At 25.8% G+C, this 23,057-nt stretch overlaps 1 protein-coding gene across 2 annotated transcripts; it reads left to right on the forward strand.

Annotated features, from left to right (window-relative positions):
• Positions 1-7: 7 nt before the first annotated feature.
• On the forward strand, positions 8-8,813 carry LOC132926990 (CDK5 and ABL1 enzyme substrate 2-like). 2 transcript variants are annotated; one of them, XM_060991429.1, is made up of 11 exons: positions 8-234; positions 945-1,357; positions 1,429-1,568; positions 2,603-2,789; positions 2,859-2,988; positions 4,924-5,033; positions 5,527-5,633; positions 5,740-5,855; positions 6,403-6,509; positions 6,598-6,802; positions 7,729-8,813. In XM_060991429.1, exons 2-11 carry the CDS (start codon positions 975-977, stop codon positions 7,867-7,869), a joined length of 1,626 nt encoding a protein of 541 aa, XP_060847412.1. In that variant the 5' UTR covers positions 8-234; positions 945-974; the 3' UTR covers positions 7,870-8,813. The 2 variants fall into 2 exon arrangements, with proteins under 2 accessions (XP_060847412.1, XP_060847413.1); XM_060991430.1 differs by having other exon boundaries at positions 952-1,357.
• Positions 8,814-23,057: the final 14,244 nt, after the last annotated feature.

The following is a 23,057-nucleotide window of genomic DNA, read 5'->3' on the forward strand; positions in this document are numbered from 1 at the left end:
AAAAATGATAAAAATATTAAGTACAATATTTGTGACATAATAACAAAATCTAACGATCGAACTAAAAATGTATTAAATCGAACAATTAATTTATGTTTATGCGTCTGATAAACACTAATAGTAAAAGTTATGTATCTATTTAACAATCGAAATCTTACGTTTGTGAATTGGAAGCAAAAAATGCGGACTTTAATTTCAAGTTTTGGATAAGAACCCAGTTTGTTGAAACTATAGGTAAGTGTTCATAATATTATGTTAACCAATAGTTCTACTAATTAATAGCTAATATATTAATATACATGAATGATCATAGTATAACAAATTTATTTATAAAACACCAAAGTGCCTAGAAAATGATTTATCTTGTATGTATCGTGACGATGTGTTTGTGATTGGTACCATGTTAGAATTACATTTTTTCTTACAATAACATAGTTATATTTATGTTACTGTGAGCTGTGAATTATTAAATGATCTTAGGGTAATGCAAAAAAGATAATTGTTATTATCTAATTAAAAACTATAAAATTATATAACTTGTAAGTTGTATCCAGTCTGTATCATTAAAATTTTCTAATTACAAAATATAAAACAAATTTTTGATAGTTAAAAAAATTAAATTATTATATAAAAATTAAATAAAACATAGATCGTTTTGTTCTGTTATAGTATAATATAATAGAACATGTTAATAGTAATCAAAACTGACTCGTATTTGACTATTGCTGTTATATTTAATATTAAAATATGTTTTTTATAATTTAATTTCGTTTCTTAATATTTTGCATACTTTATTATATAATATTGCTTTGTTTTCTTTCTATTGAGAACTAAAAGTATAGTTATTACTTATTATCTTACTAAAAAATAATTATTTTTAAAAGCTATTATTTGAATTACATACATTTATAACTTTTTATTTATTATTAATATTATATTATAAGTGAACAGGACTTTGAAAAAAAAATTGAATCATGATGAGTACACTAACTGGGGATACTTCACGTCGTCGAATAGCAGCCCTGTCATTTTTGACGAATATATCACTTGATGGCACTCATAAGGATACTAACAAATTACTTTTCATCAAAAACAGTATGTATCGTCATCAAAAATCTGAAATGGAGTTTCCGTCACTTCCTGACATTGGAATGGAAAATGAAGAGAATACATTCAGTGAAAATGATATTATCTTGAAACAAATGGATATTGAATTTCATGGTCCTGTAAGATTGACAAAAACACGGTCTTTAACATCTACACCAATAAAATCAAATATGAATGATAAACATAGTATTGATAAATTTTTTGAATTGGATTCAGATAAGAGTTCTGGAAGACTACCATTTCGCGAAAGGTGATTTTGTTTTTTTTTGTGATTAATTATTATTGAATACATTTTTCAATAAAAGAAATTAACATTTTTAGACTTAACACAACTGGAAGTGATGTAACTATGGAATCAAAAAAATTGGCAGCATACTATCGTAAACGCATGATTCCTCAATCTTTATTGTCTGATGATAAAAGTAACACAAATTTCAGCAGTTCTGAAAGTCTTGGCTTAGGTAAAAATATATGCTTATGAAGATATTTAATATATTTTACAAGGCAGCAACCATTTTTAGTAACAATAACATTTAATTATACTCAGTTTTTTCAGAATATATAAATATTTTTATTTCTTACTTCTTAATTATATATTTTTATTTTTTAAATTTCAAGACTAGTTAGAAATATTTCTTTATAATTACTTAAACTTATAGACTTCTCAGACTTGTTATAATACAATACTAATACATTTACTACACACAATATTTAAAACTCTAACTAAGTTACCCAATCATGATATTGTAATAATACTACATTAAATATTTTGTAGAGTGTTCCATATAATTATTAACATATTTTTTAACCAAATTATATTAACAATTATGTATTTTTTTATTAAGAGCTATAAATAAAATGCTTAAATTTGTTATTTTAAACTAAGTAATCTTTTGATTATGTTCTCACTGTTATAAAATTTGTTTTATTTAATAATGTTGTTATATTTATTTACTAGGGAGATTAATGTTTTTATGAAAAATTAAAATTAAAATTTTAATTTAAAATAGATAAAAAATAATTTTAAAAACCAATTACTAGATTCTCAAGAATATATCTTTATTTAGCTATTATGATATTAACTGAAATATCTGCCTAGATATATTTGACAAGTATTAATTCAGTTAAACTACAGCTAAATACAATTATAATAGAATATGTTTAGCCAAAAAATGTTTTACCCAAAACATATAATCAAAATAATTCATACAATAATGCATTCTCTAATAATAATTTATTGTTATAAACGTATAACAGTTATAACATATTAAATTATAATTTCAATTGATTTTGATGGATTCTTCTAACAATTTCTTAGCGTAGATTTATATTCATAGTGAAAATGTTTTGAGATGATGTTACATGAAAGTAAATTTATGTATTAATTTATAAAATAAATAAATAATAATAAATAAATATCAAGTATTAGGCTAGACTAAAAATTATTTAATATACATTTAACTAATTATTAATTAGTTTGTATAAAAAATTACAGCTCTATATAAAACTAGTACTTTGCTTCAAGAAAATAGCTCTTCGAATCAATCTATGGATATTAGAGTTGTACGTCCAACATTACAACATCGATTCAAAAATGAACGTTTAGTATTAGTCACTCCACAGAAAACTCCATTCCTTGTTTATTCGCTAATACCATTCAAAAGATCTAACAGAACCATAATGTTTGTACCACGTTTTTAATAGTTATTCAATAAATATTTAATTATTTTTGTTAATTAATATAATTGTAGTGTGCGATGTGAGCAAAAGAAAGAACCAAATCGTAGAAGACAAACATCTGGAACTCGTCCTTTATCTGCTGTTAATGATATAATTGATGCGTTTGATCTCTTTGGATTAGAAAAAGGCAAAGATGGACAGGTATAGTTCAAAGAATAAACTAATTATTAATTTGATTATTAGGCAATATTTATTTTAATGTTTTCTTTAATACAATAAATTTTCATTTACCATTATTATTAAGCTTATTGACATGTTTATAGTTTATACTTAGATATAATTAGTTTTAATTTTCATGGTTTGAACCCCTTAAGTTGGAATATTTTTTTTCATGATTTCACCAAACATTACAGGAGAATACATTTAAAAAATGTTTCTAGATTAAGTATAATTTATGTTGTACTATCAATCTATACTAAAAAATAAAAATATACGTAAAAAGTATAATATTTTTACCTTTGTGTCATTATGAAGCTTATAATAAAATTAGAGTTTACACAAACTAAAAATATAATAAATTTAATAATTATCATGAGTTTTTGTAGATTTGTTTAAAAAAGCATTTAAACATTGCAATATAATTGTTGTTAATTTGAAATGTTATTAACATAAACGTATGCGTATTTTTAATCTTCCCACAGTAATAAACTTGCAGTAGGCTTGCACTGACTTAGAATATTTTTCATACAATACTCCTTAGTGCTTACTGCCAATTTCACCAATCCATGAACATTCATTGATGCCTGTAATAATACCAGTGTATAATTGTTTTTATTCGCGTAATATACTTGTAAATATATGTACTTTTTTTATAAATTATAATAAATAATCTTGAAATTCATTTTTAATCTAAAAAACAAATAAAAATATTTAAATTGAACTAAATAAAATAATTATTTTAGAATAAGTATAGAATAAAAATAAATACTAAGTTATCAAAGAGAGAACATAAGATTATTTTATACTTACTCTAATAATTTATCAATATGTATGTTTCAAAAAGAAATTTTTTGACTATCACAATACAATAATTAAATTATTTACTTCTTATAATACTTAAATTTAATACACTAATATGTAGTACTTCCCAACCTACAAATCTTAAAATATTTTTGACAGGTCGTTGTTTGTCTACTAATAACAAGGAAAATATTATCTTAGTTATGGAAAATAAAAATAAATATATATATAATAATAATTTAATACATAATTTGAAAAAAAATTTTAGATTATATTTTAGTTGATACTTCTAAATTTAATAATAATGTGAAATAAAACTAGTCTAGGACATAGGTAACCACTATATTCATCATAACTTTTAAATTATTTGAGGAACGATAGTGAAAAATTTTTAGTGGTCTTATTGGTAAATGCGCTAATGACTTGGTTTCATTATGTACTTGTGCAAAATGTAAATTGTCCATATAGTTGGGCAGCACATCAAGACTAAAAGAGTATAAACTAAATTCATTTTATTATTATATTATGTCAAATTATAATTGATTTTGATTTTGATTTAAAAATAATCTTTGTATTTAACAAAGAGTAGTATTCATTATTTAGTCTTGTTTTAAAACAATAAAATTGCTTACAGTAAAAATTAATATTAATGTTACTTTGGAAAACAGTACACTAGAACACAACAAATTCTCATCTGGCTAACAGTCAACTTCATAAATGTTTATCAATTTTTAACAATTTGTATGGTTAATTTTTCTAAGTTCTAACAAAAATTATAAAACGTCATAATCTCATTATAATATGTTGACTTATTTTTTGTTATAATTAAATTCATTAGAAAAAAACAATATTAAAATTAATTAATTTATTTAAGTTTAAATTGTATTTTGCTTAATTTCCTAAGAGGAATATCATTTGATAATACAAAGTTATTTAAATCTGTATTAAATTATTTTAATTTTAAATATAACTTCTAATCTGGCCACATTATTTTGTTTTATATTCTTAATACATTTTTAGAATGAACATTTTGATTAATCTGTTGTGCCTTTATTATTAGTTTATAAAAGTACCAGTTATTATTATGATGAGAAATAATTTATTAATTGTTTTTAGGAAATATCATACAGTCATTTATTAATTCCTTCACGAATTGTTGAACCCAAGACCCCAATTGAAGATATGATGTTAGATACTATACAGTCGAAATCACACACCTTAAGCAGGTAAATAAAATTAATTCATAAATAGTAGTAGTTATTAAAATATTCCTATATTATTGTTACATTAAATTTAAATCACATTAACATTACAGTTATAAATGTTTCACCAAAATAAACTTGAATATTTTTACTGTTTATTTTTTTTAGATAGTTTTTTATTTTTTTAATAATATAAGAAAAGTATTATTAAACAGTGGTGGCAAAACAAAATTGTTACTCTATTTTACCATTAGACGCAAATCATTTTTATTAAAAAAAAAAATAGTATTAAAATATATAAAACATATGATATCAATCAGAGCAATTATATGTAATGAATTTCATTAAATTATTAAAAAAAAAATTTTAATGTTTATATTAACTGTTATTTAATTATTTATTTTGTTAACATTAAAAAGTATACTATCAATAATTTAATTACATTAAATACTATTAGAAATAATGTAACAATAATTATTAACTTTTTAGTTTTTAACTATATATAATTTTGTTTAAGGTGTATTTCAGCTGATGTTCCTGATAATGTAGCGATTGGATCTGGTACTTACAAAATGTGCACTGTTCAACCAACATCATCACCTCCTAAAGGTGATTTGACAAAAGGTAATTAACATGTAATAATCATGAATAATTGTAGAATATAATGTAAACATTTTCTTATTAAATTATTTTATTTTTATAACACTTAATTTCTAATTTATATTTTTAGTTACTAATACTGAACAAGAGGAAAATGGAACGGCCTTGTTTTCTCCAAACATTCTTGATGACCCTGAGTTTTTTGCTGGAAAACATAGAACACTTTTAACATTCATATCTTACATGGTAAGTATATCTAAGGTTCATTATTTTGTATATTTAGAATGTACTGTTAAGTATTTGTTTTACTTAAAGTATTATTTAACTTTATATTCGTTTCATTAATGTACCTTTAAAAAAGCCACATTCCCATGACTGGTGTACTTTGCCAATGTTTAGTACTGGTGAGTGGTGAATTGTGATAACTTTCCAATGGAACCGTATCCTTTTACAATTATTGATCATTGATGCTCTTACTGATGATTGCCCTTTAGATCAAGGCAAATAAACTAATGAATATACTTAAAACAAGTGCACAAGTTATTGGAAATCAAATTTATAATTATAAATAATTATTGTTAAGCGTCATTTACAATAAACTAAAATTTTAAAATTAACATTATTATTCTAATTTGCCATCAAAATTGTTTCACTATGTCAGGGTTATGTAAATGGAATAAAATTATTAAAAACAAGTAGAACATTAAGTATTAATTATATATTTTATTGTTGAAGCTGTTTTAAATCTTAGTTGGAAGTTTAAAATTTGTCTATAATATATATTATATTTCAGACATCAATTATTGATTATGTGCGTCCAGCTGATCTTAAAAAAGAATTGAATGATAAATTTCAAGATAAATTTCCACACATTGAGCTAACATTAAGTAAACTCAGAAGGTAATTCTAATAAACATACCCATAAATTAACACTGAATTATAATTTATATTGGTTTATTAAATATTTAAATTTTTATCTTTTTTTCAGTATTAAACGAGAAATGCGTAAAATTACTAAACCAGATGCTACTTCAGACTTGCTAACTATAGCACAGGCCTATGTATTTTTTGAAAGATTATTAGTTAAAAGCTTGATTAATAAGGAAAATCGGAAGCTATGTGCTGGAGCATGTATTATTTTGTCGGCAAAGTTAAATGATATGAAGGGTGAACCATTAACTAATCTTATTGAAGTAGGTTACTTTACCATCAAACCTCATAATATTTTGATGATTTCTTATCTTTTTCTATTATTATTTATTTACTTAATATGATGGAATAATATTTAAGCTCATATAACTTAGCAATTATGTCCAAATTAATGTTATAAATAAGACTGTGAATTAAATTATTACATTCCATTAAATTTCGAAATTGGTCATAAATCATTTAAAAAACATTCTCATCGCAAAAAATTAAAAACAACAATATCCAAACAGATATTCTGAAACAAATGTAGATGTAACTTTTAAAAGAATGTCATACCTGCATGTGTTGTCTCTGTCTTACAATCATAAAACATAGCAAATTTGTGTTCAGCAGAATCAATGTATTCTGTTAGTTTTAATATTAGAGTAAATTTACCTATTATTTAACTTAAAGGTAATAATATTTTCTAGGGCATCTCATAGACCTTCATTGATATTTTAATTTTTAAGTAAAGTATAGTCATGTAAAATATTAAAAGATTAAAATTCTCATAACTCACTTAAAAATTTAAATATCAATAAAAGCATATGAGTTTCCCTAGATAATAGTATTACCATTAAGTTTGATAATAGGAAAATTAACTAATATCATAGCTAACAGCATAAAATTGATTTCACTAAATGCAAATTTGCTATGTTTTACGTTCATAAAAAAAAACATGCAGATATGATGTCCTCTTAATAAAAATGTTAAATTCATAGCTCTAGTTTTAAATATAAATTCAACATAAATCTACTGACTATACTGATTTAATTTTGTTTTATTAATATTAGTTATTTCTTTTAGTTTTATACTTACCAATTTTACTTTAATCTATATCATATCCTATTTATATAATATTTGCATATCTGTATGATAATTAGTAACAACTTTTAATTATATATTATTTACTTTTATTTTTATTTTTCAGAGAACTGAAATAGTATTTCGATTAAGCAGAAAAGATTTAATGGTTTCTGAGTTTGGAGTATTAGTAGCCCTAGAATTTGGTCTCCATATACCTACTCATGAGATAATGCCTCATTATCAGCGACTATTGTCTGAGTCATGACATAAAATATTTAACTCTAGATAATTTAGAATTTAGTGAAATAGTGAAATATATTAGCATGAATGAATCTAACTACTTTAAATTAAATGTTTTGTTTGCAACACTTTTATGACTGTGGTATGCATTATACTTGTTATTTATTTTTGTTGTATAACTTATTAGATTAACTTGAGTTATAATTGTAATTTAATTTAAAATTCTATGTTTAAATAGTAATTCTGATTAATATTTCAAATTGTTACCAATTTTTTTTTTATGTTGATTATTTTTATGTTACAAGTATTATTATTATTTATTATATAGTTAAAAAAAAAATAATATTGTTTTATTTATTTTTAATTTATTATAAGTATTTAAAAAAACAGTATCGAACAATGATAATAATTTATGAAAGGATGTTATAATATTATGGTTTTTATTCATTGTCATTTATATGTAAAACATGGTAAATACATGTACACAGAGATCATACTGTAAAAAAAAAAAATAGTATGAACTTCGTTTGTGTGCATTTGCCATGTTCTATAAAAGCTCAACTTCTCACACAAAACAAGACAGAAAAATACAATTTACCTTGTAGTATAATATCAAGGTAATTTTACATCAATGTAATTAAATGAAGAAGTAACTTAGCGTAAACTATTTGTATACTTTATTGAGATACAACAACTTAGTATGTAAGTGTGATTTCTTTTTTTTTGTTATTGCTTGTCTGATTTGATTGACTAGATTATATTTAAACTAAGCATTTTATTCTAAGGAAACAATTGATTTTGTTAATATGGTTATTATGTATATGCATAAGTCAAAGAATGTTGCAATAAATAATTTATATAGCTATATAATATGTTCTTCATCTAAATAGAAACCAAAACATCTAAATTTTAAAAATGTAACAATAATTATAGTTCTTACTAGTATTTAAATACATGTTTATCATATAATTTAAAGTTATATATATTTTAATCGATCAGAATAAAAAAAAAAAATATATTGGGTTATAATAAAACATTAAAAATATCCTTTTTGCCAGTATGACAAAAATTTAGGTTTTTATATAGTGTAATCCTGCAAATAATTATATTTAGTGTCATTATTTAAATTCTAAGAATAAGCACCAATAATACTCGGAAAGAAATAATTAAATTAAATTTTTTAGTGTAAAGTCTTACTAAACTAAACTAATTATATTTTTAAAAAAAATTAACTTTTTACACAAATTATATGTGTATGTAAAATATTAATATAAAAATGTTCATAAATCACTTAAAAATTAAAGTATTGTAAAAAAACGACGAGAGAACACATGCGGTATGATTATAGAATAATATAACTCTTTAATATATTATTATGTTATATTCTGTGATACAATATTTTGTTAAACAAACCTATAATAAACAGATAAGTTAAAAATATGCTTTTTAAAATTATTTAATATTGCAAATTTTTTATTTAAAATTAATAAATAATAAATCAGTTTAAATAGCAGTCTGCTGCAGTAATGGACCTAAAAGTTTTATTATACAGAGTGTAACAAGACTATTTAACAAATATAGTTACATTTATTTATTATTTTTCCGATTATTATATCAGAATTGTTAACTTTGATCTCTTTTAAAGACAAACTAGATTATATAATAGCATTAGCTAATTGCTGTCCAAAATCACTTTAAGTTCAAAATTGAAACATTTTATCTTGTACACAAATATACACACAATAAAAAACACAAAACCAATAAATTCATTGTTCCGTTCATCTAAAAAAAATTTGTATATGATTTATTAAATGAATTTGATAATGAAATTTTATCAACAAAAAATAATTATTATATTACATTTATGTCGGTATATTCATTTAGAACTGTAGTTCTCGTAGTAGTATATTATTATAGGTATATAGCTCTTGTAAAACTATGGCGCTTGTCATCCAAAATAAGTTTAACTGCAGAAAATGACCGCGGTCAACATCATAGAACAGTATTTAAACTTATAAACAGGGCTCGGGACTTAAAGCTTTTGCTTATTTTTATGGATTGACTTAAAATGTAGCAGAGTGCTATGGAAGTATATATCATGTTAAAACACCTTCAATTATGAAATTTGAAAGTGCTTTTTTTTCAACGATTTTTTAAAAATATGCTTATTTCCAGTTTTTCTGATTAGTTTTGCTTTTTTGACCAGTTTTTCTACTTTTTACGGTTTTTTTCAGAGAATCTATAAACAATACGACAAAATGTCTCGAAAGTGAAGTTTGTTTTTTTATAATATGAAGATTTATTTTTATTTTTTAGTTAGAAATTTTTCCTATAATCATTTTGTTTCAATATTTTTTGTAGTCTTCAATTATATTATTTTTATCACAGTTACAAATTATGTCTATAATACCTACCTACTTTATCATGTAAAAAGAAAGTATTTTTTTTTTGTTAAATATTTTTACTTAAATCTAAGTTTTTTAAATGCTTATTGGAGTACTTATAATGATGTTTTTAAGTGCCTTTTTAAGCGCTTATTTTAAATATTTTAAGTGCTCTAAGTCCCGAGCCCTACTTATAAGCCATGTTACTCGTTATTGTGTTGGTTAGTACAGTACTTATGCCATTAATGTAAGCGTCGATCATACTTAGGGAATCATAGTCAGGATTTTTGTTCGAGTAGGTAATGTTTGTTCTGATTTTTGATTTCTGAAACTCGATAAGATATATATAACATAGGCAGTAGAAACTCGTCCAGTCAGTATGTACTATTATGTCTGTATAGTATATTAGTATCTGTTTTAACACATTTAATCAATGTGTTTCTTGTATAAAAATACGATTATATGCCATTAACATCACGAATCAATAAAATATGTATACCTACTTGATAAAAAAAAGGCGATCATCTGCAATGGCATATACTATGGTGATCACTGACCAGACGTACTCTTTTTCGTAGGACAGTACTCTTTTTTGATGTGTGTCCTAGTGTCCTTAACAACAGTGTTAAGTAAATACCTAATGTTGTACTCTTTTATTTAATTATCATCGGCTAATACATGTTTATGTGTTTTTGATGCTTTTTATAATTTGATTATTAATTTATATTTTATGGACTTAAATCATTCTTATTGGTTGGTAGCATGATTTAAGATAATATACTAAATCGTATATATTTAAATTTTACACTTGGTATTTTTACCTTTAAAAAATAATTAATACTTTAGTTTAAGTTTACTTTAAATTCTTCAATATCAAAGTATTTTCATCATAAAGACACACACTAAATGAGTTGACATTATAATTTCAAATAGTTGGTTTTTATAATTGATAATAATATTAAAATAAATAGAGTAATCAGATAAAAAAAAAACAAATTTTATAGAAGGAGATGACCTATGGAAATATGGGTGAAACGGGTAGAAATTGTAGAATAGTATACGCATTAGGCAATTACGACAGAGAAGGAGCTAAGTTTTAAAATGTACTGTTTTTAAAATTTTTATATCTGGTCACCATACATATACAGATTACAGATATACAATATACAAAATGCAATAAATGCATATGGTCCGCGGTCTATAGTGATAACTGATAACACGTTGTATCGCCACAGTAATAATAATAATAACAATATGTCATGACATATGACTGATAATAATATATGAAATAATAATAGTAATAATAATATGTCATAAACTCATAGCTGATAATAATATATGAAAGATGGCCTCGAGTGCAGTGGCCGCGGCCCGTTTCACATGGGCGCGTATCATACGCGACGTATCGTACGCGCGCGTTTTTAGTTTACATTGATTGAGTTCATACGCGCCATTCTGGCGAGGGAAACGCGGCATTGTCGAAGTGGCGCGTATATATTTAACCAATGTAACTGAAAACGCGCGCGTACGATACGTCGCGTATGATACGCGCCCATGTGTACGGGTGACGGTAGACGAACGACGAGAACAAGGTTTCTGATCTGTTTTTAATACTATTATTTAGTATTTATTAATTACTATGAATAAATACGATGTTTAATTTTCAACTAATATCGACTAATATCGACAATTTTAATGGTGTTTAAAACGTAATTAAATATACTGAGATCAAATAATTATTTAAAATTGAAAAAAAAATGTTTAGGTAATAATTTTATTTAAAATGAGTATTTGGTTTTCTGTTGCTTAGAAAAATATTATTTTTTTTTAACTTTGAAGCACCTACTAGGTAATCACCATCCTTGCAAATATAGACTATAATTTTATAATTATTAAAAATTAAATGGAGTATATTCGTTTTCAGATTTTTATCGTGTAGTTGATCTGAACACAAATTAGAGAAATTTTATGTATTTAACAATGAAATTAGTTTTTCAATAATGCGATGTAGATAAATATTTTTTTTAAATAATTTATAGTTACTTATTGAATTTTTTAATGATTTTTTCAATTTGTGTATGATATAATTTTTGTTTTGAGGTAAAAAAGCTTGACAATTTAATATAAGTTTTCTCATAATATGCTGTTCATATACCAATTAAATTAAAATATATTGAAAATATTATGTGACTTTTTTTAAGTATTTAAAAGTTCAAATTTTGATAAATTCACGAAAATTAGCAAATTATTTTGTAAATAAAAATCTATAAAATGTTCAATTCCAATAGCTATGACTTAAAAGATTAATAGAAGTCTCCTCATAAGTAAGTTGTTGTGCTTACTGAAACTTAAAAATGATAAATGTCAACAAATAGACACAATTTTTTTTCATAGACATTTGAAGTTAAAATATTAATGGATATTTACCATATAAACCAAGAATAACAGTTTTGATTATTTCCTATTTGGCTATTTATACCACGAACTTAATCACACCATTTTACGGTATTGGTATTGACTCAAATATTAATAATAATATAAAATGATGTTGATATAAGTATATCACCTATTATAATAAATCATAATTAATAATAATAATTAGAATCATTTTTCATAATTTTTATCATACACTTGACATATAATATAGGTAGGTACAACTAAGTCTAATGAGAGTGACCCAGGTATTTGCTCACTTTTTATTGTCATATATATTATATATATTTCACGTTGATCAATTCAGTATTGGTGTGGTGTCGGTTAGTTCTATAGAGACTAGATATGTATAAGTAAGTATACCTACATAAGTACTATCCGCCTAAAAATAAAGATTCTAAAATCAATACATTCATCGCTCCACTCAAAATCTAAAATGAAACTAAAGTAAACGTAATTATTTAACTATTATATTAGAAGTAGGCAATGAATCTCCAAATCTAAAGCCACCGTGGATTTTTTTAGAACATTATGGTGTTTCGGGCCCTATAAAATTTTAGTGTTAATTGAGCTATTTTAGTGAATACCAAATTTCAATATAATGTATACTAATATAATATCAAACTGTAAAACAATTGGATTAGCTTCTATGGTACTAATATATTTAGGGAAATTTACAACATATATTTTTAACTATTCTACCTAAAATTACCTATAATTTAACCTACAGGTATAATATATAATATAATATGTAAACAGGCAAGTCTTGTACACAATATATTAGCTATTTATTTTACTTATTTTTTTAGATTTCATATGATATAAATGATATAATAAATTTATTCTAATTCTTAGTAGTTAGTATAGGTATATTGGTATTAATGGTATATATCTCGGTCTCTTATTAAATTAGTATGCATTCCTATACGCAATTAAACACTAAAATAATATTATTATTATCTTATAATTAACAATTTTTTAATCAAAATATGATATAGGTAATAATAATTCAAATTAAAAACAACAAAATAAAATAACCAAAATGATTATTTAATATGATATTTTGAATAGAATTACCTTCGAAAATCGGTATATCGAGGAATAGGGATTCAAAAGTCAAAGCTGCTTTTTCATACAAATGTGAAGGAAAATCTACCTTCGTCACCTCCGTTTATGGCAAAAAGCACGAGTTCTGTTCATGAATCCCTGGTATTCGCACACTCTATTTACGATCCACCTCCACCAAACGACCTGGAAATGGAACGATTGGAACGTTATACCGGTCACGTCGAACGTTTTGTTGAAGCGCGCTATTCAAATTGTGATACTAGTGATACTACGTGTGTGATTGGTCTGTGCCGCTATTAAAAAGTTATTTAAATTGGTTAATTATAATTTGTAGAAATATAATAGTCTTAATAATTACAATTAATTAATTTAATTAATATACCTACTATGTATTAGAGTAAATAGACGTTTAATCACTTAAATCTATACCTATTATAATATAATATATACCTTATACTTTATAGATACAACATTGTTATATACTTATATCTAATAACATACCTACTATAATACAATATAGTAAAATAGTAGTATGGTTATAGTTTTCTTGATGTAAAAATGGATGTATATCCCATTAAATGTTTAGTATTAATAGTATTCATCTAATTACATAAATAAAGACCAAAATAAAGAATTTGTTTATGTTGAATAGTTCAATGTCGTCTTTAAAACCACTCGGAAAATCAAATATTGCAAGACTACAGAGTGTTTTTAAGCAACTAGTATGTTGCAGATGTAATTATTTTCTTGAGAATTTGAGATAATGTCACCTATACGTTATAAGTTTATAATCTATCCAAACCTATTCTGGGACGCCACAGAGACTTATGGAAAGATCAAATTAAAGGAAGTTCAAAGTATTCAGTTTTATTACTATATCAACTGTTGATATTACACTCCTCTGCTTTATTGTCCGATTAAATTAATAGCCTTAAAATTAAAGACTGTAAAGATCTTTCATGTATTTCACGGATTCATCAACATATCCTAATTGAAATACATTTATACATCGCAGAAAAATAGTTACCGATATAAGGCAGTAGATAAATCTTGAATATTTAGCTAGCATTATATTTGTGGGTTAAACTTTTGACATTAATAGTGCCATTTGTAATAAACTATTATGCAAATGAAACCAATAGTAAAGTTGAATAGATCAATTCACATTTAAAAATCAATATAGGTAGGTAGTAGGAAGTAGGTATTCAAATCTAATTTATAGGATTTTGGGAACGAAATTAGGAAAATTGAATTGATCGATCTAAAATACACAAAATAAAGAATTCAAATCTATTTTCAAAAGCTTCAACATATCACTAGGTTGATCGGTATGATTGACAAAATATTGGTATAGTTATGTTTTAGTTAAAATAACTGACTACACCACTATGACACCATTCACAAAACAACTTAACATAAATTGTAAAATATATATATTGTATACAAAAAAAAAATCATGCCTATGTAGTTATAAGAATAATTTATGAAAAATGTTGTATTCAATTTTCAAGCTATTTAGCCAAAAGTAAAAAATGTTATCAACAATAATTAAAAAAAAAAAAAATTGAACATTTCTCATGTTTTAATAGCCCAAAAATATTAAAAATATTTGGAACAAAATGTAAGTGTAAATACTAAATAGGTATATTTGTGAACATTTCAATTATTTATAGTAGCTCGTACTCGTTTTTGAATTACAAAAAATATCTAAAATAATTTGAGGAGAAATTGCCATTTACAGGTGAATATCCAATAACATCATAAAACTTTTTTTCATAGGTATCTAGTTGGAAATAAAAGTTATCAAAAATGTAATTCATAAACTGCAGTATTATAAGTATTAAACAACAAACAACAAACAGCTGGTTTCGATTTCCCAACATTTTTATGTTTATCAATTTGTCTGGTCATCACGAATGTAATGTTATCATTATCAATATTTAGTATTTACGCGGCTGTAGGCGCGACCTCTGAAAGTCTGAAATGTACGTGGACTTGAACGTCTTAAACTTTAAATTCTGCTTTCATCAAAAGTTAGTATATGAATTAAAAAAACTATTGTATAAATAAAATGTGTAAAATTGTTATTACACAATATAATAATTATCAACATAATATATTCTAATATAATTTTTAATATATATTTTTATGAAATTGTATTATTTTAAGAATCATTATGTGTTACTGCCCAATCAGGATACCTGCTTAAGTTTTGGAAAATAATAAACCTATGTATATTTGGTCCGCAATTGAGGATCTCCGCACCAGCATCCCAAGTGTTTTTCGGTGATTAAATTTGTTATTGTTGAGTTGTGAAGAAGGTGTTAAGACTTCTCTTTCCTTTTATTTTTAATTTAGATTTTAAAGTAATAACATTACCTAATACTTGTAGGTACATTGATTTTTACGATATTTTATTTTTAAGCAAACAAATCTATATTATTACTTATCTGGACATCTGGTGTTGAAAAGTATTTAAATGCATTTTTAAGTAATACAAATAGATATGTTTTAAATATCTTACATTAAATATCAACAATTATTTTAGTGCCTATGTTTATTTTAAATACTATTTTACTATATTAAAGGCATACTTTTTTTTTTTGAATTTCAGTGTAAAATATTTGGAATTTTCTTTAAAATAAATGGTAACAAAATTGTATTTTTAAATACCTACCTACTTAAAACATCGTACAAATCGTTTTCTTTTTTACTTATATTATATTACAATATATAATATTATAATTTTAACAAAAACCTAATCATTTGCATCAGTGATATAACGCATCCAAACTCAAAATAATCATTTACCAAAACCAAGACCACTATAATATAAAGCTTGACCTAACCTATACTAAGCCCTGTTGCCAGCAAAACTTAGATCTTATAAGCTGTGGTTTTTATGGTGGGATCGACTTTTATAAAATTTAGCAATGTTCTTTTTTGCCGTCAAACTTTTTTCCATATCAAATATTTGTTTAGTATTTCTTTAAACATTATACTCATTAGAATAAGTAGTGGGCGTGACAATAGTATTGGGTATTAATAAACTGCCTGGCTGCCTAGTAAATAATATAAATTATTAATTATAATTTATAATTACCAGTAACTGGCAATTAGTTCTGGTCTGCAAATTTGATCACCTTATTTTTATTTATTTAGTTATTAATTGTACAATAGGACCTTAATAATTTAGAAAAAATTCAAATCAAGTGTAATCTATAGTAGTATTTCATAGAAATTACAGGATGTTTTATAAGAGTTAATAACAAAGCAATTTTGTTTTACCAACTTTAGTTATCAGTTCTGGTAACAAAATCAAATTTTTCTAAAATAACTTAAATTAACTTAAATAATAGAAAAAAAGTATACAATATTTATCAATTACTGTTTTTAAATAAGTAAGCTGAAATTAAAATTTTGTTTTGTACTATATTATTTGTGAATAATAGATATATTACATATAATTTTGACACACTAAGGATAATGTATTTTACATATATTCTTCAAGTTAAAATAATTTTTTTTTACATAAAAAAGATTATGAATAAAGCTATTTTCTATGACATTATACATATAATATATATTGATAATGGAAATTACAATAAAATTAATAGCAATCATTATTTAACGAAACAAAAGTATTGGTACAAGATTTAAAAACTATTTAATTTTACTTTTATTATTCACAATAGATATGGTTATACCTTATACATATATTACATAGTTAATGATTTTTCAAAAGAGTTGATTTGAGTTTAAAAATATAATTTTTACAAACATGAATATTAATATTTTTATGCCGGGTTGCATGAAACTGAACTTAAAATTTATTTAATGAATAGTTTTATTGAACCGTTAAATATTTTTACAGACGTGTTTGGGTTGCACAAACCGTTCAATAAAAATATATTTGTATTAAACATGATACCAAGATTTGTGTAGAAGTTTAAGCTTATCACAGAAAAATACTATATTAAGTTCTATGGTGACGATGTACTACTGATACGTACACGTGATAACTGTAGGCTTATCGAATGATTAAAATTTAAAGAGCCGAAATCAGCCCATAAGTTTAATGAGGTGGTAACCTATATTTTAACGGCCCAATAAAATTATTGAACGTTTAAAGATTGTTAAACGGATGAATAAAATTTTAATCATTCGTTAGCGCGCTAACGGCTCGTTAAACATTTAACAGACCTTTATGCAACCCGGCATTAGTAGTTTTTTTAACAAAATAAATAATTTATACTAAATTTTTTGTGATAGATAATAAAGATTTTAAATTGATATAAAATTTAATAAAATTCATGAAGATTTAAATAGAGTTATTGCAGGTATGAACTCTCAATTTAATTTAATTCATTATTTTGAAAACAATATGAGAGTTCATACCATCAAAAAAACTATTTTAAAGTGAATTTTTCACATGTTTGGAATTTACTGCTTTGCTCTTCCCAGAAGAAAAAAATAGTAATAATGCGCTTGTATCTTCTAAAGTACTGAATTTCAATACAAAATGATGATCATGATGTCTCGATCAAAATACTTACAGTTTATTTTGTTCACTGAATTTATAGCACCTGTAATTGAATTATTAGTTATTGAATGTAGATAAAGTAGGACCTAATTAACAAATATAGAAGTATATACTAGCTATTGTAATCTTGAATTTATGTTATTAATTTCTTATTTTATAAACAACTATGTATCAGTAAAGTAACAATTACACTTGGTATATTTTATAATAGATACTCAAAATTAATAAGATTTTTTTGAATTTATTGAAATCATAGGACAAATCCTAATTTATTAGGTAAAAACTAGTTTCATGAAATAATAGAATTATGATTTTACGAAAAAAATGTTTACTTCAACATAGTTTACATAATTCCACGCAGAAATCTAGAAAAAGAACACATAAAAAAGCAATAAGGGATAAAACATTTGTAACATAATTGTATACACAGACACTGGTACAACATTTTTATTTTATAATTGCTATATTGTTTGCATTAATTTTTGTTGAGACTAAAACCCTATTAAAGGAGATGGTGAGTGAATATATAACAATATAAAATAAATTAAATGTATATAATATACTTACATGTGTACATTGAAATGCGCGGATTTATAGACATATGAATTGTTGTTGCAGTGGCAGTTAACAGCAATCGGCGCTAACACACTGTAGTAGTCCAAAAAATTAAAATATTATTACCGAAAAAAACTAGCGACTAGGGCATCCATCATTAAACATGCGTTATTAATCGACAATCATCAAATAATCTAGAGACCTGCCAAACTCGCGTTCCTTGACATAATCTGAGTGAAAACCGATGGAAAATAACGTTTGCCGAAACCATCGTAAGGTTATAGCTCAAGAATAAATCATATAGATCTGACGGTTCGGGATTGACTTGAAATCAAAGAAATGTTGGTAAATGGGCGGATTGTAAAATAGTGTCTTTGCCGGATATAACGAATAAACGTAAGTGTTTATCACTTCTGAAACAGAAAAATAAGGTAAACGGTTCTACACCGGGATCAATACAATACGAAGAATACCGACTGACGCGACCGAGTAATGAACGATGTAATGAACCGACCGGGCGACAAGTGACAACGATGAATTCATGATAAAATAATAATAATAATTTATTTTATCATGACTATTACGAGTATCGGAGTATTACGACCATAGACTTAAGTCTATGATTACGACGGACAAGCGGCAGCGGGTATCCTCGAAAAAGTTTGTTTACAAGCGGTGAGTGAGGACGTGGCAATAATTATTAATTATTGTGAACGCCAGTATGGTTGTCAGGGAGGTTGTATAGTCGGATGACAGAGACAAACTGTCGGTGTAGACCGCGGACCTTTGTCAGCAGCAGACAGCCTGCAACAGTAGCAGCTGCGCACAAATCCCGTGGCCCGTGGAAATATTGCGTTCGGACGGTTGGTAAGCAGCAAAGTTTGTAACGTGTTCGTTTCGACAACGATGGGAAAGAGTGACGGGGCAGCAGGCTGCAGCTGCTGTTCCCACGCATCACCCGAATTGAGGGTGCAGCTAGGGCGTTGTATTGATGAGCGGGCAAGAGTGGGGAATGCCACCTTGCCAAATTTAGGCATCGATTTTTATTTTTTGCTTTGTCACTCACAATATTCACATACTCCACCACCGTGTATATACCTACCTCCTTTTTCTTTACTTTTCATATACATGCAATATTTTAACATGACGTTAAATACTTATATATATATATATATAGGTCTTAAGTATATGAAAAAAACAACACAGCTCATCAATATCTACGCGCTATCACAGGCGCGAAGTCCAACCCAACATAAAAAAAATTGAAATAATAAACATTCACTGTTTTCTATTTAGTAGTATATAGTGATAGTCCAGTCGTAAATATATTATGGAATACTATATTGATGTATTGGTCTACTACAGCGGTTCCCAAACTGTGCACCACGAGCACTTTCTAAGGGCACTACGGTCTACGTAAAATTGGTTATCAATGAGTATTTTTTATGTTCTGTCTTTCGTGTTATTCACAGCAGGGCACCGCGGGTCCAAAAAAGGCACCGCGGAAATAAAAGTTTGGGAACTGCTGGTCTACTACATTATATTCGTATTACCTATATATTTATTATATTTTATATAATTCAGTAATATAATATATATTATATAATCAGTATTTAGCATATTGAAATACTAAGTATCTACCTATTAACCATAATATGGACGCGAGTGGGAGTGATTCGACATTATATACGCAGCTGATACCTACTATCAATTCAATTTTCTCTTTTGTGTAAGTTTTAGTTTCGTTATCGCTCAGAAGATTCAGTACTTCTGTACGAGTGAGAACTATAATTTATCTTTCTGTCATGTTGACTTAAAATGTTATAATATATATTATCATGTTTAGTGAAGATAGGAATGCCGTATTGACTAAGTACTAACAAATCGTGTGTGTAATTATTGTTCCAAATATTAGATTATACTGATTTTGTTAGTAGTGAATAAAATGTTTGTAATAATATCATACATTAGATGAGCGAGAATGGTATCTTAGTTTTGAACCAAAAATATATTACACCGTAGCCAAAAAGTAGAAAAAGAAGTTAAAAAGTAGATAACAACTTTGCTGTACATTAACAGTAGGAGTGTATCTCGTCATTCAGTAGACACTGTGGATGCGTTAGATTTAAATTTGAATTTAATGATAAATCATAGTAAACGACGAAAAGAGTGGGACTGAACGGGGAAGGTCAAACATTTCGGTAACCAAGATTACCAAACAATCATTTTAATAGTGATATTACAATTATAACAAATGTTATTTTAAAAAGTACTGAGAATTTACATTAATTTTACATTAACACTGAGATAATGAGATCTCATTTGTTACAGAAACATCCATCAAAGTTGATGACAAGAGCAATATTTTCTATTTTGTGTTCTTCAGACACAAAAATAAAAGATCAAAACACGTAGGTATATCATTATAAAATCAATACATTCATCGCTCCACTCAGGATTGAAAATTAATATTTTTATCAACGACGCCCACTCATTTACTCTTCTAGATCCGCCTGCCCGAGCCAACAGTACGTGTGATGAGAAACATGGGCCCCGCGTAGTATAAAACGATTTCAATGTCAGATTTAGCGGCGTACGTTTGTAGGCAGTCAGTCAATCGTGGGTGCATATACCAGGACTTTATAAGCAGAACAAGTCGGTCCTAAAATGTCGCTGTGGACGGCTGTTGCTCACGACACAGTGTTTTGCCGAACAATAATGCATTTTTCTTCGCATCATTTTAGGATATCAGTGTTCAATCAGTTAGCAGTTATAATATTGTAGTTATGTTAAACGTTAAGTCTTTACGGGCCACAGGGTATTTATTGAATTCATAATACTAAATTGCATTAAAAAAAAATCTGATAAGCATATTCATCATATTACAAGTTACAACAGTTCATATATGGAAGCAAGATAAACTAATTCTTTTAAAGAAAGAGATAAAAATCCTATGTTAAAAACTATACTGTAATATTATATGACATAACTAAGTCTGAATTTCTGATGGTGTAAAGTAGCAAAGTATAAGAGAACAAGTAAAATTCTATTGTTTTCAAGGAGTTTTGTATAGGCAAGACGTGAGTACGCAAGCGTGTGCGTTGCAAATGTTCATTAATATAGGGCTGCAGGAATTTTGTTCGTTACCTATTTAAAATACAAAAGAAATAAGTACATTTTAAATTTTTACGTAATATGGATATAAAATAATAAAATGTGATAATATAATAAATTAATAGCCCTAGTAAGTACTTATCTTTAGTTAAAGATATTTTAAGTAATAGTGCTTAAAAAAAATGATACATACATAATATAATATCCGCTAATTCATTGATGAAATTAGAAATTCGATTATTTGATTCTAAGTAAATTTTAAACATTTAAAATAAAATCTAAAATAATAATAACTTAGCATACTTTAGTAGATTTTATTATATTTTATATTGTACATTACAATAAATATAGGGTCTTATCCTATTTACCCAGGTTTTTTCTTTTTATCTACTACAATTTTGAGAAAATAAAATACAAATTTGCTCCACTTGGTGGTCATATTGTGAATTCGCAATTGATTTATTATTATCGGTGTATATAAATTACTGACTGAATCAGAATGTCGAGCATATTTTGCTCTGATAGCCGATAGACGATAGTCTCAAGGACTGTATTATTCTGTAGGTATAACACTAGAACAGTTGGAAGACATTAAAGTGCTGAAAGAACATCGCACGTCGTTAAAAACTATAGGCATTTCATACAGACAATTAAATATCAAGCAAAATCAATTAAAATTTACATCAATAAAATACGAATATAAGCGATATTGCAGTCAGTATTCTCTTTTTTTTATCGTGAAAATTGATTTCGAATTAATGATAAAGCATGAGTGAAACATTTTTCAGAACCACTTATTATTATGAGTGGTTACTAGTAACGGTATGAAAATGTTTTGTGTAGTGTTTGTCTGTGAGATTCTTGATTTTACGGAACGCAGTCGGCGCGACCCGCGGGTGTGGGACGAAAATACAAAATATCGCGGCAATCACTCCCAGCAATCACTCCGGCATTATGGAGCCCTGGTAGTCTAGAAGCGCGAACGGTCATACATCGGATGCGCATAGGTTATCGTAGCGACTGAGTGACCTGACCGTTTGACTGCTCGAGTATCCGCATGTGTTGTCTCCGTCTTACAAGTGCGCAACATAGCAAATTTACACTCAGCAGATCACG

Source organism: Rhopalosiphum padi, chromosome 3 (genome assembly GCF_020882245.1).
Source record: "Rhopalosiphum padi isolate XX-2018 chromosome 3, ASM2088224v1, whole genome shotgun sequence".
Lineage (NCBI taxonomy): Eukaryota > Metazoa > Arthropoda > Insecta > Hemiptera > Aphididae > Rhopalosiphum > Rhopalosiphum padi.

Coding starts and splice junctions, on each gene's coding strand:
- LOC132926990 (XM_060991429.1), top strand. CDS start 975: ATGATGAGTACACTAACTGGGGATACTTCACGTCGTCGAATAGCAGCC. Junction 5,634..5,739: donor TAAAGGTGATTTGACAAAAG/GTAATTAACATG, acceptor TTATATTTTTAG/TTACTAATACTGAACAAGAG. Junction 6,510..6,597: donor ACATTAAGTAAACTCAGAAG/GTAATTCTAATA, acceptor TCTTTTTTTCAG/TATTAAACGAGAAATGCGTA.